Consider the following 17,090-nt stretch of genomic DNA (forward strand, 5'->3'; position numbering starts at 1 on the left):
GCTTAGTCAGTTAAGTGTCCAACGCTTGATTTCAGCTCAGGTCTCAATCTCAGGGTCGTGAGTTCAAGCCCTGCACTGGGCTCCACACTGGGTGTGGAGCCTACTTTAAAAAAAAAAAAAAAAGATCTTCACCTCCAATATGAAGTCTTTATTCCTTTTTCCTTTTCACTACTTGCGTTTTCTCTCTGAATGCATGGGAAGACAATGCCTCCCAAGTGTGGTGCCTATCTCTGAATCAATTGTTAAAGCAGTACCTACCCAACAAAAATCCTTAGACTCCCTCCCCAAAATTGTTCTTGATAATAGGGCAGCCCTTGATTATCTTTTAGCTGAGCAATGAGGTATGTGTGCTATGGCCAACACCACGTGCAGCACTTGGCTTAAGAAAGTGGCTCCTTCAATGGGGTCTTTCTTTGACTTATTTGATTCTGATTGGTTTGGTTCTTGGGTGCCAATGGCTCCAAAGTGCACTCTAGACATTGGGAATTATCCTGCTTGTAATAATCATGGTAGTCTCCCTGAAACACTGTGGTGTTCTCTCTAAAGCTTTAAATGCATATTTGCAGACACTAACCACCAAGTAAATGATTTTCTTAAGACTAACTCATCAGAAAAGAAACAAAGGGAATAAATGACTTCAAGAATGTAAACCCAAGGTCATGACCTGCAAATACTCCAGAAAGATTCAGCAAAAAGACATAATGACCTGTGAATACCACACAGAGGATGAGGGGAAAAAATTCAAGAACTTCAGGGCTGGGAGAAGCACTAATGCCTTAAATTTCTGGCACATCTCTCAGGCTGAGAGCCTGATCAAAAGGGGAGAATTGTTAAAAACAAAACAAAACCCCATAAGATAACATGCCCAAATGGAGTCGCTTATGCTAGGCTCCACATCACTGAAACCAAGACTTAACTTCTTTTTTTTTTTTAGTTTCAGAGGTAGAGGTTAGTGATTCATCAGTCTTATATAATACCCACTTCTCATTACATCATGTGCCCTCCTTAATGTGCATCATCACCCAGTTACCCCATCACTCCACCCCCCGCCCCTCCAGCAACCCTCAGTTTGTTTCCTATAGTTAAGAGTCTCTTACGAACCAAGATTTAACTTAATTACAGTTTTGGCTCTCCCAAAAATGGAATCTGAAACCAATCAGTAATCGCCTGACTAGCACTAGTTAGAAAATCTGTGGGACAGATCCTTCCCATCCTCTAAAGGAAAGGGACCTTGCAATAACCAATCCTGTTTTTCACCTAGTATAACTTACTTGTTCCTCTTCCCTTCTGGCTATGAAAGTCCTTCATTTTGTACAGCTCCTCAGAGCTCATTTCTATCTGCTACTTTGGATACTGCCCAATTAGAATTTATTTTTGTTCGAGTATGCTCTTAAAGTTTTTAATATGCCTCAGTTTATATTTTAGCAACAGTTCACAATTAGTACCTTGGAGCCCTGACTCAGGTGTCCTGACTCCCAATGGCACCAGCACATTCTTTGCTGTAGATTACACCACAAAACTCTTACGGATTGAATGTATTCCTGAGAAAGTATTGAGAGAATAATAATAATAATAATAATAATAATAATAATAATAATAATAGTGTATTATTGTCTACACTGCTTCTTTATTGAAAACAGCTACTTCCAGTCCACTGACCAATGTAAATATTGCCCTGAAATCTTACTTACGGTTTACACTGGGAAAAAGAAGCTCCTTTAGCAAAATTAAACCTCAGTTCAGTGTGTTACTAGCACAACTTAATGTCCCCTTTAAAGAACATATCTAGGGGCGCCTGACTGGCTCAGTCAGTGGAGCGCGCGACTCTTGATCTCGGGGTTGTGAGTTCGAGCCCCATGTTGGGTGTAGAAATTACTTTCAAAAAATAAAAGAAAGAACATATCTATTCTCTCACTCCAAAGAACACACCAAACAATAGGCTCTTCATCCAGTTGCACAGGGCAGAACACGTCACTTCTATCACAAAACACCCCAGGGTGAAAATGCCCAGCACCACATGGCTAACAGCTGGAGCCACTTACGTACAATTGTTTCAACTCAGCTGACATGATGAGGAGGGTAGACAGAGCAACTAACTCATAAGGAGTGTTCCCAATTTAAAAAGCACTTCCTGTTTCATGTTCATCTTTAAAGACAGCAGGAATCACTGGAGAAAGTCAAAATGCAGACACTCAATAAATTACATGTTAGATTCTTTATATTCACATGCACACTGAAGAAACTGAAAGGACCATCTTTTTAGGCTTCCATGAATCTAGTAGCAGTCCCTAGGGCAGAAAGCAGCCTGCAATAGTGGGGGAAAGCTTTCTCCAAAGCAGATGTGGTTAAGAATACTTGAGGTAGGCACAAATAAGAAACAAATGGGGTCGTTTTACAAATGCAAATAGCTATACTGAGAAGACAATGAAATTGCCTGCAGTTGCAAAAGCGAACTCCACGGGTGGGAGGAAGCAGGAACCTAAGGTAAAATTATTTGGGGTAAAGAATGCAAAGGCAACAAACATTTACTGAGTGTCTGCTGAGTCTGAGGTCCTTTACTAAAGCTGTCTGCATTTTTAAAAAATGTAATACAAGCATCCTTCTTTTCATATATATATAAAAAAGACAAGGAAATGAGACTTAATTTAGCTTAATGTCACATAGCCAGCAAGTGATGGAACCAAGATTTGAACCCACATTTGCTGGCGCCCATAACCTTTGCTCTTTCTGTTATACTTGGCTGGCTAGTTCAGAAGAATCACGAGCCAAAGTCGTGGAAGTTGCAAAGCTTCATGGGATTGCTTTATGGATAAAGACTGGGTAGCCAGAAAAAATGAAAAAACTAAAAGGGCCTAAGGAAAGAAAAACTTGAGAAAGAAGCCCAGGAAACAGCCAAGTCCATACTACAATCAAGGAGGAGGTTGACTGATTTCAAGCCTAGGACAACTAAGGGACCTAGGGCCTGACCCTAGGTACTTAACAGTTTATGAAGCATCTTTATTCCAGTTATTTGATTAAATCTAGTAAAGTAGGCATTCATATCATCTTCATTCTCCATTTCAGAAAAAATGAGTTTCGGTTTATAGGTCTTGCCTAAGATCATACACTAGAAGTGCCAGAACAAAACTCTTGAGTCCAATTTGCAAATTTTTTCCATTAACCCCACACAGCCAGAGAAATGGCTCTGGCTTGAATTAGAAATAAAAACAAAAGTCTTAGCATATAAAAACAAGGGACAACCTACGGGTAATAGTTAAGAGATGTGTCAGTGTTTTCAATTTAATCCAGTTAATATCTAATGAGAGACTTTGGATCAGTTACTCATCTCTTCTGTAGGAAATTTCTACCTGAGGTTACCTTCCAACATTTAAAAATGGTTGGAGTCTTTAAATGTTCACTTCTAGTGCGTCTTTCAAAGCAGGGGTAGAAATGTCCCTCCATATTCCAGAACAGGAGCCAGTCAGGGAAGGGTGGGGAAGGGCTTGTCTAAACTCTCAGTCACTGGGGAGAAGCATGCTCCTCTTTGACACTTGGGAGGTAGACATCAGAAGTTTACCAACTGGAGCCCCAGAAACTCTCCTAATTTGGATTACACCACCACTCTATTTGAACACCAATCCCCTCATTTGAACATTAGAAATTATAGAGAAAGAATGAAGTATCCAGCTGCCTTTCCAGAATGAGCCATATGTCAGTATCACCCAAAAGCCCCATTTGATGAGGGAAAGCTTCTCTTTACAGAAGTCCACCAGCTAATAAATGTAGAAAGAATGACAGAAACAAAAATGCAAACAACAAAACAAACTAAGACACCACTTGACAGCACTTAATTTAATAAGTGATTCAGGCAAAATCATCAGTGGATGCTAAGCATTAGCTGAAAGATTGGTGGGAAAGGGGGCTGCTGCATAATTCATCCCATAGCTTGCTTGCTGTTCACAAGGGGGAAAACATGACAGACACGATCTGGCTTTCATCTCCTTAACAGTAGCAGCTAGTACAGCAATAACCAGACATCACTTGCCTCCTAATGTTACACAGTATGACATATATGACTTCATTCATGAAGTATTCTTGTTAAATAAGGTTTAACCTACTCTATAATAAAATTACTAATACCCCAAATAAAAAATAAGCAAAGGACTTGAATAAATGTTTTCCAAAGAAGATATATAAATGGCCAATAAGCACATGAAAAGACGCTCAACATCATCAGTCATCAGGGAAATGCAAATCAAAACCATAGTGAGATACCACTTCACACCCATTAAGTTGGCTAGAATCAAAAAGCCAAATAATAAGTGTTGACAGAAGATGTAGAGAATTTGGAGCCTTCATACATTGTTAGTGGGAATGTAAAATGGTGCAGCCACTGATAGCCCTCAAAATATTAAACAAAGTTACCATATGACCTAGTTTGGGGAGGAGAAATTTACCTCTACCCTCCAAGGTTCTTCTGACTGGTCTAAGAATTGACATGAGACAGATTAACAGGACAATCAAATTTAATTTTGAAAGTACAGGAACACCACATACAGGGGGTATTCTGAGACAGGAAGGTAAAATGAGGTATATATTGCCACCCTAAGCTAAGGAATGAGATAGGAGAGTAGGGAAATTCACAGGACAATAAGAGTAGATGTTTGGTAATTAGATGTTTGCCCTGCCACATAGATGGGTCACTCAGAAAAAAAAAAATTACCTCTGATAAAAACTCTCATTCTGGGAAAGACCCCCAACTTACATTCTCCCAAGTAGTTAAGGTGGGGGCAAATGTTTCTCTTGAGCCTGCTGGATCTTGATTTCTTTCTGCTCAAAATAACCCACATGTTAAAGTGGTAACATTTTAGGGAGCCTTGTTTTGAGCCCCTTCACTTGCAGTTCCACTCCTCAGGACAGACCCAGGAGAACTGAAAGCAGATGTCCACACACAAACTTGTGCACAAACATTCATAGTGGTATTATTCATAAATAGCCAAAAAAGAGAAACAATCTGGATATCCATTAACTTATGAATGGACAAAACAACACTATTATTCAGCCATAGAAGAATAAAGTACTGATCCATGCTACAACATGGAGGAACCTTGAAAATGTTATGCAAAGTGAAAGAAGCCAGGAACAAAAGATCACATATTGTATGATTCCATTTAGGTGAAATGTCCAGAACAGGCAAATCCATAGAGACAGACAGTAAATTAGTGGTTACCAGGGAGAAAGGGAGTGTGGGAGCTGGGGGGAGATGGGGTGTAACCACTAAAGGATATGAGGTTTCTTTTGAGGGCAATCAAGATATTCCACAGTTAGTGTGATGGTTGTACAACTTTCCTCTGAATATAATAAAAATCACTGAATTGTATACTTAAAGTAAATTTTATGATATGTGAATCATATGTCAATAAAGCTGGTATTTAAAAAATCAAGGAGGTATATAAAATCAGGGGTGGCTGTACATGTATGAATGTTTGCACATTTGAGAATCTCTCTGCAAGGAGATTAAAAAAACTCATGAACAGTGATTGTTTCTAGGGAAGGAAGTATGGGGCTCAAGAACAGGATGGGAAGGAAATTTCCCTTTTCCCTGTTTTTACAAGTTTTTTTTAACTGTTTGCACCTAGTTCCAAAATTAATTTAAAAATAAAATTGTACATGTTTTCTAAAGAAAAAAAAACGTTTAACCTGAATATTTTCAAGATTGCCAATTTTCTAGAAATACGGAGATCAAATAACAAGCCAAACTACATTACAAAGAAACAGTCAGATGCAGAAGGTGGGGCCTTCTACAGGACAATAGGCAGTGATTCTTAAATAAACTGATGAACCAAATGTGGGAGCTCAAGATTAAAACAGACTAAAGAGGAGGGGCGCCTGGGTGGCTCAGCCTTTAAGCGTCTACCCTCAGCTCAGGTCATGATCCCAGGACCCTGGGATTGTGCTCCCTGCTCCACGGGAAGCCTGCTTCTCCCTCTCACACTCCCCCTGCTTGTGTTCCCTCTCTCACTGTCTCTCTCTGTCAAATAAATAAATAAATTCTAAAAAAAAACAAAACAAAACAAAAACAGACTAAAGAGGAGTACCTGGGTGGCACCGTCAGTTGAGCATCAGACTTTTGGTTTCCGCTGAGGTCATGATCTCAGGGTCGTGAGATCGAGCCCCTGTGAGATGGAGCCCCTGTGGGGCTCTGAGCTCAGTGCAGAATCTGCTTCAGATTCTTCCTCCCTCCCCCACTGCCCCTTCCTGCTCGCGCGCGTGCTCTGTCTCAAATAAATAAAATCTTAAAAAAAAGGGACGCCTGGGTGGCTCAGTCGGTTAAGCGACTGCCTTCGGCTCAGGTCATGATCCTGGAGTCCCGGGATCGAGTCCCACATCGGGCTCCCTGCTCAGCGGGGAGTCTGCTTCTCCCTCTGACCCTCCCCCCTCTCATATACTCTCTCTCATATTCTCGTTCTCTCAAATAAATAAATAAATCTTAAAAAAATTAAAAAAAAAAAATCTTAAAAAAAAAAAAAAAGACTAAAGAGACATAATCAAATGTAATGCTTGTCTTTCTTTAGACCCGTCTGAGTAAGTCTAGCTATAAAGGAGAGCTTTGGGAATATTGGAAAGCTCTGATATGGAATGGACATAAATTGGTAATAGGGAATTATTATTGATTTTGTTATGTGTGATAGTAGTAGGCTGGTTATACAGGGAAATGCTCTTATTATTTTAGGAACGCATACTAAAACATTTAGTGATGTAAATCACGAAGACTGTAATTTACCTTGGATACATCAGCAAAGGGAAATTAAGGAAACAAATATGGAAAAGGCAACCAACTGTTACATTGGGTGCTCATGATATTATTTTCTCCCTTTTATGTGTGTGTTTGAAACATTTATAACTAAAAATTAAATGAAAGAAAAAAATTTACTTGAGAACAAAAGCAGTTACGAAACCTTCTCCATAGGGGAGAAGAACCAGCTTTTCTCACAAGCAATGCAGTAGTGAGTGGTTGTATGGTGGAGAGTAGTTTGGTGCACTGGTAAGTCTTATCGAGCCGTAGTGAGTCGTGGAATGCACTAGTGACCTTCTGGAGAACAGAGACCATTGTGCAATGCCACTCATCACTGCAGCCCCACAAACCTAGCCCAAAAGTGTGCAGAGCAAGGGCTGATGAGATACCATCAAATGAATAAAGGAAGAAAGGAGAAGAAGGAAGTGCTGTCCAATGTGGCAGAGCCTACAGACCGCAGAACTCGAAGTCAGAGGATCTGAGTTCAAGTTCCAGCTCATACTTACTAGCTCGGTGAATTCTGACAAGTCCCTTAGCTGTACAGGTCAGTTTCCTTCTCTACAATGGGCAGCTCATCCCATGACCCACCTGAGCTACCTCGCAGGGTTGCTGCATGTCTCAAATGAGATAAGATGCAAGCAAGCCTCCTTGCTCCCACCTTCCAAATAGGTCTGGAACCCACCACCACCACCACCGCTCATCTGGAATTCACTCTTCTTCCTCTACCCTGTCCCCCAAAATCCCCTGCCTGGGAGGTAGCATAAATTTTTAAGACTTTTTATAACCAGACGACTCATACGGGAAAATTTCAACACATACAGAAGAACAGCACACGAACACCCGTATACTCATCAATCAGCTCCCACAATTATCAACAGGCTCCAGTTCCTGATTCACCCATTCCTCCCACACATGTACGTATTTATTTATTTTTTTGAAGTATTTTAAAATGAAATCTCAGACATCAAATTATTTCACCTGTCAATCTTTCCCTAGGCATCTCTTCTAGAAAAGCAATTTGTCTCAAAGATGTCCTTTTATGGCCACTTTGTTTCAATCAGGATCCAACAAGGTCCTCACTGGGCACTTGGTTAACTTAATCTATACCGGTTCTCCCTCCTTCTTTTTCTCCCGTGCCATTAATTTGTTGAAGAAAGTGGGAATCTTTTCAAAATAAATCATGTCTCTCATCTACTTAGAAAGCTCTAAGGGCTTCCCACTGCTTGACAGAATAAGATGAAAAATGCCTAGCGTTCATTCATTCATTCATTCAATAAATCATAAGAGCACCCACTATGTGCCACAGGCCTCTAGTGAACCAGGGGAATGGGGGTGAATACGGCAGACCAAACTCTGCCTTCGCCCGGCTCAGACTCTAGGGGAAAAGAGAGCCAACAAACAGGTAAAGGAATAAATGAACGACCTGGTTTTTAGATGGTGATGGCATGCCATGATGAAAATAAGACAGGATGGGCAAAAAAAAAATCACAAACTGGGGTCTGCGTGTGAGCAGAGACCGCATGACAGGAAGGTGCAACCACGGGACATCAGAGCCATGTGTCCCAGGCAGAGGGAAGCCAAGTACCAAGACCCAGATGGGACAAGCTGGCTGTGATGTTGGGTGAGGAGAGCAAGAAAGCAAGCTGGCGTGGCGGGAGCCTGGCTGGAGTGGAGAACAGAGGGGTGGGGACGGAGAGACCAGCTGGGCGGGGCCACGTGAGGATTTGGGGGCGTGGTGGGAAGTTTGGAAGCCCTGCAGTGCGAAGGAAAACCCTTGGAGGGCTTGACGTGAGGGTGACAAGGTCTGATTTAGCTCTGCCGGTTCGTCCTGCAGGCCTGCCCTCATGCACACTGGCTTTCGTGCCATTCCTGTGACGTGACAAGCTCCTTCTCTTGACACTCATGATCTCATACACAGTGACGTTTCCTCCATTTGAACCACAGTCCTGGCGCCTGCCTTCTTCACAGGGCTCAGCTCTACTCATCCTGTAGTTCCAACTGGGTTGGGAAGGTTCTCGTGAACCCCTCCAACTACCTCAGGTGCCACCACAATATAGGGACTTCTCCCTTGTAACACGTGCCACAGGGGCAATTGGTCAATTATCGGTATAATTATTGGTTTAATATTCGTCTTCCCCAGTAGACTGTAAACTATGAGAGCAGAAACAACACTGATCTTGTTTCAGTCTGTATCTCTGAAGCCTAGCACTGTGCCTGGCACATCAGGCAGTAAATTAAGTATTTGCTGAATGAATGGAGGGCATATCTTAATGCTGCACTGCATTTTATGAGAAGTAATATCCAGTGTCCTGAAATAGTACATGCAATTATTCAACACCTGGTCACTCAAAGAATATTAAAAATCCCAGATAAGATGGAGCTCAGAGATAACTTGTCAAACCTCTTCATTTTATAAGTAACAAGACCAGAAACAACACAAGGGCAAGAAATGAAGTGATTTGACCTCAATTATAAGTTGATCAACAGGGATGCCTGGCTGGCTCAGTTGGTAGAGCATGTGACTCTTGATCTCAGGTTTGTGAGCCCCATGTTGGGTGTAGAGATTACTTAAACATAAAATCTTAAAAAAAAAAAAAAAGTTGATCAACATCATGACTCAATTTCATTTTAGCGCCTATTGGAAATTAATACTCTGTCAAGTATTCTTTGATTCAACCAAGGCCTCTGCTAGACCACAAGGCGCCTTTGGGCAAGTCAGACCTAGGTGCCCTTTCCTCTGAGTGGCCCCAGCCCCATGCTGAGGCTCAGGGCTTGGTGAGTGGCCCACTTAGCCATAGCCCTTGTGCTGAGAACAACCTTCACAACCACAGAGGCTGGCCCTGGTCTTGACCAACAGATTCATATGTGCCAGGAAGTGTGGCACCTGTATTAGGGACAGTATTGGGAATATGACACGATCTCTAGGAGGTGGGCAGGTCCGCTTCTCAGGATTAGGATGGGACCCCGAGCACCATCTCATCAAACCTGGGCCACTGCCCCATGCTGCCACCCCCAAGTCACAGGACCATGTCGAATATGGAGAAACCCCTATTTTATATGAAGTTTTCTGTGAAAGAGCTTAATAGGAATGCCAAGAAATATGATAAAGAAGGAAAGGTGGAAAAGGTTGAGGGTCCAAAAAACGCCATTCAGAAGAGCAACAAAATGTTGCAAGAACACACACTGAAAATGCAGTCCACCAGAAGAACCAAGCAATTAGTTTCTTGAGCATGACTGCTAGGTCTGATGCTGTGGTGCAAGCGTTCAAACCGCACTAACACAGGCCATGACCGTGTGGTTAAGTGTTGGGATGCTACACAGAGAGGTATGAACCTTGAAAAGATTTCTGCCCCGATGGACAATGTGAACACCAAATCGCAATGCTGGATGCTCCCACGCAGCAAATGGCCCGCACAGTGAGCAGCAACACTGCGACAAGCCCGCAAACCAAGTCCCCCAGCTGCTGCAAGAAACAACTGATGAAGCCAGCCTCGCTGTCCTTGATCTCCACATGCAACCATCACAGGCTCAGATAGGTGCCGCCCGCACCAGTGTTGCTTCCATGGAACAGACTTGCTTGCTCATTTACGTGATCAAGAGTAATTTAAAGAACTGGTGCTTCCGTTTATTTCACTTGCTTCTGAAATATGCTGTGTTTATATAGGTAAGTTGCACCTCAGTTACACTAAGAACACAGTGTATGGCCAGAAAGCTGAAACACTATTTGTACGGATGCTTTGTATGCTTTCTCTTGCCTTGCTGTACTTCCCAATACATTAAGAAATTCCAGGGAGTTGGGGCACCTGGGTGGCTCATTCGGTTAAGCCTCTGCCTTTGGCTCAGGTCATGATCCCAGGACCCTGGGATGGAGCCCTGTGTCTCCCTGCTCCCTGCTCAGTGGGGAGTCTGCTTGTCCCTCTCCCTCTGCCCTGCCCCCGCCTGCTTATGCTGTCTCAAATAAATAAAATCTTTTAAAAAGGTGGCGGGGGGGGAATGCCTGGGTGGCTCAGTTGGTTAACCATCTGTCTTTGGCTCAGGTAATGATTCCAGGGTCCTCGGATCGAGCCCCATGTCAGGCTCCCTGCTCAGGGCTCTCTGCTCAGCTTTTCCCTCTCCCTCTGCCCCTCCCGCCTACTTGTTCTCTCTCTCTCTCTCTCAAATAAATAAATAAAATCTTAAAAAAAAATTTTTTTTAATTCCAGGGAGTTTTCACCTTGACAGATTTTATGGTTTTGTACATTATGTGTAAAAGTACAAGAGGCATATTTTTGTAGATGCCTCTGACAGAGCCAGCATTAGCCTGTTACATATGAAATATCTTTCTCAAAAGTTACATCAAAAACATAGCACCAGAGTATTACAAGAATAAAGTAGAGAATAAAGATTTGGCTTTTTTTAAAAAGACACAATCTCGGCTCTCAATGAAGAAAGCCCTCAGTTTAAGAGCACATTACCACACGATAAGCTGTTTAAATACATTAATTCAAGGATGTTCACAACTCCACGAGAAAGGCAATGATGCCTCTGTTTTACAGATGAACAAACCAAAACTTTCAGAGGTTGGATAACTTACCCAAGATCCACAACAAGCAAGTGGCAGAAGGGAGATTCAAGGCCAGACGTATTGTACTCCAGAGACCTCCCTCTTTCTACATTACCTACTGATACTCCAGGTGAACAGATAAAATGAAGATATGTGAACATCTGTCAATGTATTGAGCTCCAAATCAGATAGTACTGGAGTTCAGAGAGTTCTAAAGACTGAGAGATGAATGCAGTCCGTTGGTACCAGTCAGTTGGGTAGGAGGAAGGGCTTGTGCTGACTCTGAAAGAATGGGAGAGAATCTGAGAGGTAAAGGGGGGACAAAGTGGAAGAATAAAGGAATGAGCAAAGGGCCAAAGTAAGGCATAATCTTCTCTGAGAAGGGTTAAGGGAAAGCTGGAAATGAAGCTAGAACTGCAGGGGCTGAGGCCCTCAACCCAGGCCAAAGAGTCCGTGGTCTTCTGAAGTCAGGATGGGGGGAGGGCACCATAGAAGCTGAACACAGTTGGAAAGGGTCATTGCCAACGTGACAAGAAAGATACAGATGGGCGGGCCTGCCATGAATGTGAAGGTGTAATGGGGAACTGAGCACCACATTATTCAAGCCAATGGGCAACTCTCAGTCCTCACCTTTTGGGCCATTTAACATGGCAGCTCACTCCCTCTTCCTCGATACACTTGCCTCACTTGGCTTCCAGGACTCCTCGCTGCATCTCCTCTCACCTCACTGGCCACACCCTGTCAGCCTCCACTGCTGTCTCGTCTTTTCCCTCACCTGTTGGAGGCTCCCTGGGACCTGTTCCCTACCTACATACCCTATCCTAGTGGGGTTCATTTAGTTTTCTTGTTTTAAATACCATCTATGTGCCAGTGACTTCCAAATTTATATCCAAAGCCTAGGCTTCTAAATTCTAGACTCCTATCCCAAGTGCCTACTCCATCCCAGACCCCTGACATTTGTAGTATATCCCCGACTAAAATACTGTATAATTTACTTTATGATGTTTGCCGTTTATTTTCTTGGTCCCACTCCCTTGCTAGAATGTAGACTACTTGAGGATAGGATTCTTTGTTTTGTTCACTTGTATTTTAAGTGCCTAAAATAGTGCCTGGCACATAGTAGGCACTTGTTAAGTATTTGCAGAATAAGCGAATAAAGGGACAGCGTAAGGCAGACTCAGGGCAGTGTAAAAACCCTCACAAGGTACCACTAGCAAGGAAAAGCAAGTGGCAGTGAAAGTAGCTGAAGGAAGGAGGGACGTGAGTACTTCTCACTTTGCCACGTGGAACCTCGAGTGACCAGATAGGCATTTGGGTAGAAACATCTGGTAGGATTTTGGCATTCTGGGACCAGTGTTTATTATTATTTCTTCATCTGAAAAGAAGGGCTGGCTGTTTTGAGGATTAAATAACCTAAAACTAGCAAGTCCCTGACACATGGAGATAAACTCACCCAATAATTATTTTCCATTCTCTCAGCCAGGTGCCCAAGAAGGTACAGACCACCTAGCTCATGAGCACATCCCCGTCAATTCACCTCTTCACTCGGGGCCATCACACACTGGATCCCCCTTGACTTCTGGGAGTGCAGCCCTCCCTTGTCAGCCCTCTTTGAGGATTGCCTCGCCCAGGGCCACACTTCCTTCCAGGGCAGCCCTTATCCAAGGACTGATGGACTGATCACTGTGAAGGCACAGAGGCCCCGCCCTCTCACACAGACTTGAGACAGCTCGGGAAAGCCACCCCAGTTCAGGGCTCTCAGGGGCTGGCTGAGACCTTTGCTGGGACCACTCAGCATCAGCCTCTGCTCAGTCTTTCTGCACCTCCCTCCCTTCCATAGGTAAGGATATGAGGCGCTCACCCCTCCTCCCCCCATGAAATAACCTGCCTGCTGATCTCCATTTCACACTCAGCTTCCTGGGAACCCAACGGTGGCAGATAGAACATCCAACAGAGCTCTGGAATTCCTTCTCATTGAAATGCAGATTAAACCCATGTGGACCTGGAAGGTATGGTTTGACTGAAATCCTTTATCTTAGCAATAGATTTTCTAGGTTTTTAGAATGTAATGTGGTTAGTCCGATGCCACAAATAAAGAAGGGTAGGAGGTCCAAATTTAACAACAGAATTCAGTGGGTCTGTTAAGAAGGAAAAATGAAATTTTATTTTTATTTTCCATAACCCCTAACTGGTATTTAGCATTTCCTTCCATTATGAATGCAGGCAACAAAGCATAGCAGTAACTCTTTATGACCTCGCCACAAACAGAAGTCACAGATATTCTCATGACACGTTTTAGTCATGGCAGGTGTCTTCAAATATAGTTTACTGTCCAGACCATCTTGAAATTTCAGTAATTATCTGACCCCCCCCTCCACTGGACATGGTGTTACACCTTACTATTTAATATGGTTAAAAAGAAGCACATATGGGGCGCCAGGGTGGCACGGTTGGTAAAGGGTCTGCCTTGGGCTTAGGTCATGTTCCCGGAGTCCTGGGATCCAGTCCTGCATCAGGCTCCCTGCTCAGCGGGGGAAGACTGCTTCTCTCTCTGCTCCTCCTCTGCTCCTGCTCGCTCTCTCTCTTGCTCACTCTCTTTCTCAAATAAACAAATAAAATCTTTAAACAAAATAAGCACATATATTACTACTTCAGACACTTTTTGTTTTAGCATTGTTATCTGGATTTCAACATGATTGATTTCCTAGGCAATCCTGCAGATTTTAGTTTATGTAATTAAGAATATTATCCTAAGAAGGGGTCTTACAGGCTTTACCAGACTGCCAGGGAGGTCAGGGCAGCCAACTCACAAGGGCAACACTCTCTGTGGGTAGAGACTTTAAGGACTCATTCTTTTCAGTCAAAGCTGGCGATCTGCACGTGGGTGTTGTCCAAGGCGCGTCTGCCCCGGCCAGACGATGAACACAGCCATTTCACAGGCAGGACAGGCTCCAGCCGCTGTCTGTGTTGTCCCCACCACCCCCCGCCCGCCCCACTTCTGGAATGCGCACAGCTTTATATGAAATCCACATGGTGCGCGGCTGGGGAAGGCGGCGGCACGAAAGGACTTTACCAAGTTGACAGCGTCCCCAGGCCCGGCCAATTCTAAGAAGACTCCAGAGAGCTAAAAGGCCACCTGGGCCCGCTTCCCAGTGGGGGCCCCCCATGGTGACAGTGCTCTGCTACAGGAAATTGGATCTCCGGGTCGTCCTGCTTTCCCAGCCCGAAACTCTGGACTGAAACGAGCTCAATCAACTGGAGAGCAGACTCATTGCCAAGACACATCCGGAGTCCACACACAACTGCAGGCTGTCGGCTAAATTGCCGGGGCAGAGGCCGGCTCCGGCTGTCTTTTCCTGCCCCGGCACCCACGCAAGTCCCAGGGCCCGCGCGCCGCCTGGGACCCAGCTCTGGCCCTTGCCCTGCCGAGGCTCCGCGCCCGCGCCTGGTTCCTACCGGACCGGGTCCCGTCCCCAAAGGCACAGGACAATAGCAAGACGCGGACCGACTTCCCGGCGGCAATGCCGCCCACAGCTGCCGGAGAGGAAACTCCGCCCGGGGTCCCGGGATCCCGGGATGCTGGGGTTCCCCGGGTCCCGCAGGGCGCGCGCGGGGCGGCGCAGACTGGGCGAGCTCCGCAGACCCGCGTGCTGCTCTGGCAACAGTGGCCAGGGGGCGCGGAGACGTCGGCGGGCCATGCGGAGGCTGGGAGCCCGCGGGGACCGGGAGACCCCGCGCCGCGCCTCGCGCCCCGCGCCCCGCGCCCCCGCGGCCGACGGGTCCGGGTCCCCGCCCACGACGCCCACGTCCGGCCAGCCCCGCGGGCGCCCCCGCCAGCCCCGGCCTTCCTTCCGACGCCGGCTCGGCCCCCATGCCCTCCTCCCCGACAGCCTCCACCGCCTGCTCCGGGGGTCGCACTCACGTAGACCGAGTCGATGTCGGATTTGTCGAAGAAGCGGAGCGCCTGCCTCAGCTCCAGGGCTGGGGAGACACGGTCGTCCCCAGCTTCCAGCTCCAGGTCCCCGTGTCCCGGGCCGAACGGGAAGAGCTCCTGGCGGCTCAGGCAGCCCCCGGGCCCCGCCAGCAGCAGCTGCAGCAGCAGCGCCCGCGTCCACGCAGCCCCGCTCCGGCGCATCGCGGCCAACATGTTCCCGAACTGCTGTCCCGCAAACCTAGCGGCTCGGTGGACCAGGCTGAGGAAGGCGGAGACGTAACCGGACGCCCCTCAGCAGCCCCTCCACGCCTCCCGCCTCCCGCCTCCCGACGTTCCCACCCCGGGAAACAGGGGAGGGGAACGAGGGGAGATGGGGAGGGCCCCGCCCCGTCCACAGGGCGCGCCGCCGAGGCTGCCCAATGGCCGCGAGGGGGAGGGCGAGGGGCGCCACCGCATCCCCCTGCGGTTCTGGCGGCGTCGCCCTCGACCCCTGTGGGGTCATGGGCGCTAGTGGCGGCAATTCCCGAAACCAACCCGGTTGACATGGAAGGGCAGAGCGCGGGGCTTTGCACCACGGTCCTCGGCTCAGGGTTAAAGCGAAGGGCGGGCTACGTGGAAATGCTCTGGATTCAGGAACACAGTCGATCCCAGTGCTGCTTGGCGGCGTCCGGAGGTCGGACTCACTGGGTCAGACTCTGGTAGGAAGAGGGGGTAGGTGCTGGGAATTAGCAAGAAGGGACTGGACCGGGAGCATGTTCATTTATTCATCCATCCAGTTTTTCAGCGTTATTTGAGTGCGAGATCTTTGCTTGGTGATGTGCAAATTCGGCCAGACATGGGGTCCCACCCTCCGAGACAAAGTCACGAGTGTATGAGACAATTCGGTGTTAGGTGGGGCGGGGTCCCCAAGTGATAAAGGATATTAGGGCTGGAATAATTGGCCAATGAGAGCTTCCTGGGGGATGTGGGAATCAAACCAGGTCTTCTGGAAGGGATGGGATTTCATTGGAAGGATGGGGGAGGGACGTTCTGGAAAGTGGAGCTGTGCGTGGATTCAAGGCACCATCCCCCAGTTGAGAATTTGGAAGACGGCTACTGGAAGGAAAGCCTTAATACCAAACCCAGGAATTTGAACTCGCTCTAACACTCAGAGAACAACTATTGAGAATACCCGACAAAGGGAAATAAGGCATGTAGGTGGTGTCCTAAGTAACGGGTTGATCATTAATTTGGCATTTGGGAGGTCATCAGAGGGCTGCCAAAAGGAAAAACAAGGGTAGGGGGCACGGAGAAAGGAAAAGGTGGAAATTGAGAAGAATTGAATCTAAGAGGCATTACAATGAAAGAAGGAATGAGACCTGATTATGATTTTGGTATGGGGATCAGGGAGAGACGTTAGAATTGGGTATAAGGTTTTGAGCCTGCAGGACTGCAAAACCGGGCTGCCTTTTGAAGTCAGGGAGGATGACCAGACACAGTGGGAGTTGGACGTTTGCTGTCAGACCTCTTAACCTGGGGAGGTCAACAGGGCATTTCTGTTGCCTGTCACCAGCTAAAATTAAGGACCTAAGGCCCAATTTGAAATAAGTCTCCCAATAAACAGAAATTCAATATAATATTTAAGGAGCATGAGTCCTCAACCAGTAGAAAACATAAAAAGCAAATGAAGTCCACCACCCTCTGAACATAAAGTCTTTGATCAACTCTGGACGTCTTTTTCTTTTAAATTCATTTCAGCCACCACAGAAAACATGTATTAAGTTTCTACAGGTATCATCCAAACGAAATAACTCTAAGAGACAGAAACCATCCCCATTTTACTGTAGAGGGGCATAGAG

The 17,090-nt window shown here is 45.9% G+C and overlaps 1 protein-coding gene and 1 pseudogene across 2 annotated transcripts in view; one reads left to right on the forward strand and one right to left on the reverse strand.

The window, feature by feature from the left end:
- The window catches only part of NID1 (nidogen 1), a 79,974-nt gene extending 64,509 nt beyond the window's left edge, over positions 1–15,465 (reverse strand). For both annotated transcript variants that reach the window (XM_028104613.2, XM_088019800.1), the window contains exon 1: positions 15,241–15,465. In XM_028104613.2, coding sequence (XP_027960414.1) covers positions 15,241–15,465 — 225 coding nt within the window. The remainder of the gene's footprint in view (positions 1–15,240) is intronic.
- On the forward strand, positions 9,803–10,439 carry LOC114210249 (charged multivesicular body protein 1b-like; annotated as a pseudogene).
- Positions 15,466–17,090: the final 1,625 nt, after the last annotated feature.

Source organism: Eumetopias jubatus, unplaced genomic scaffold (genome assembly GCF_037043125.1).
Source record: "Eumetopias jubatus isolate StellerSeaLion01/CBP00866 unplaced genomic scaffold, mEumJub1_p1.0 scaffold_17, whole genome shotgun sequence".
NCBI classification, from domain to species: domain Eukaryota; kingdom Metazoa; phylum Chordata; class Mammalia; order Carnivora; family Otariidae; genus Eumetopias; species Eumetopias jubatus.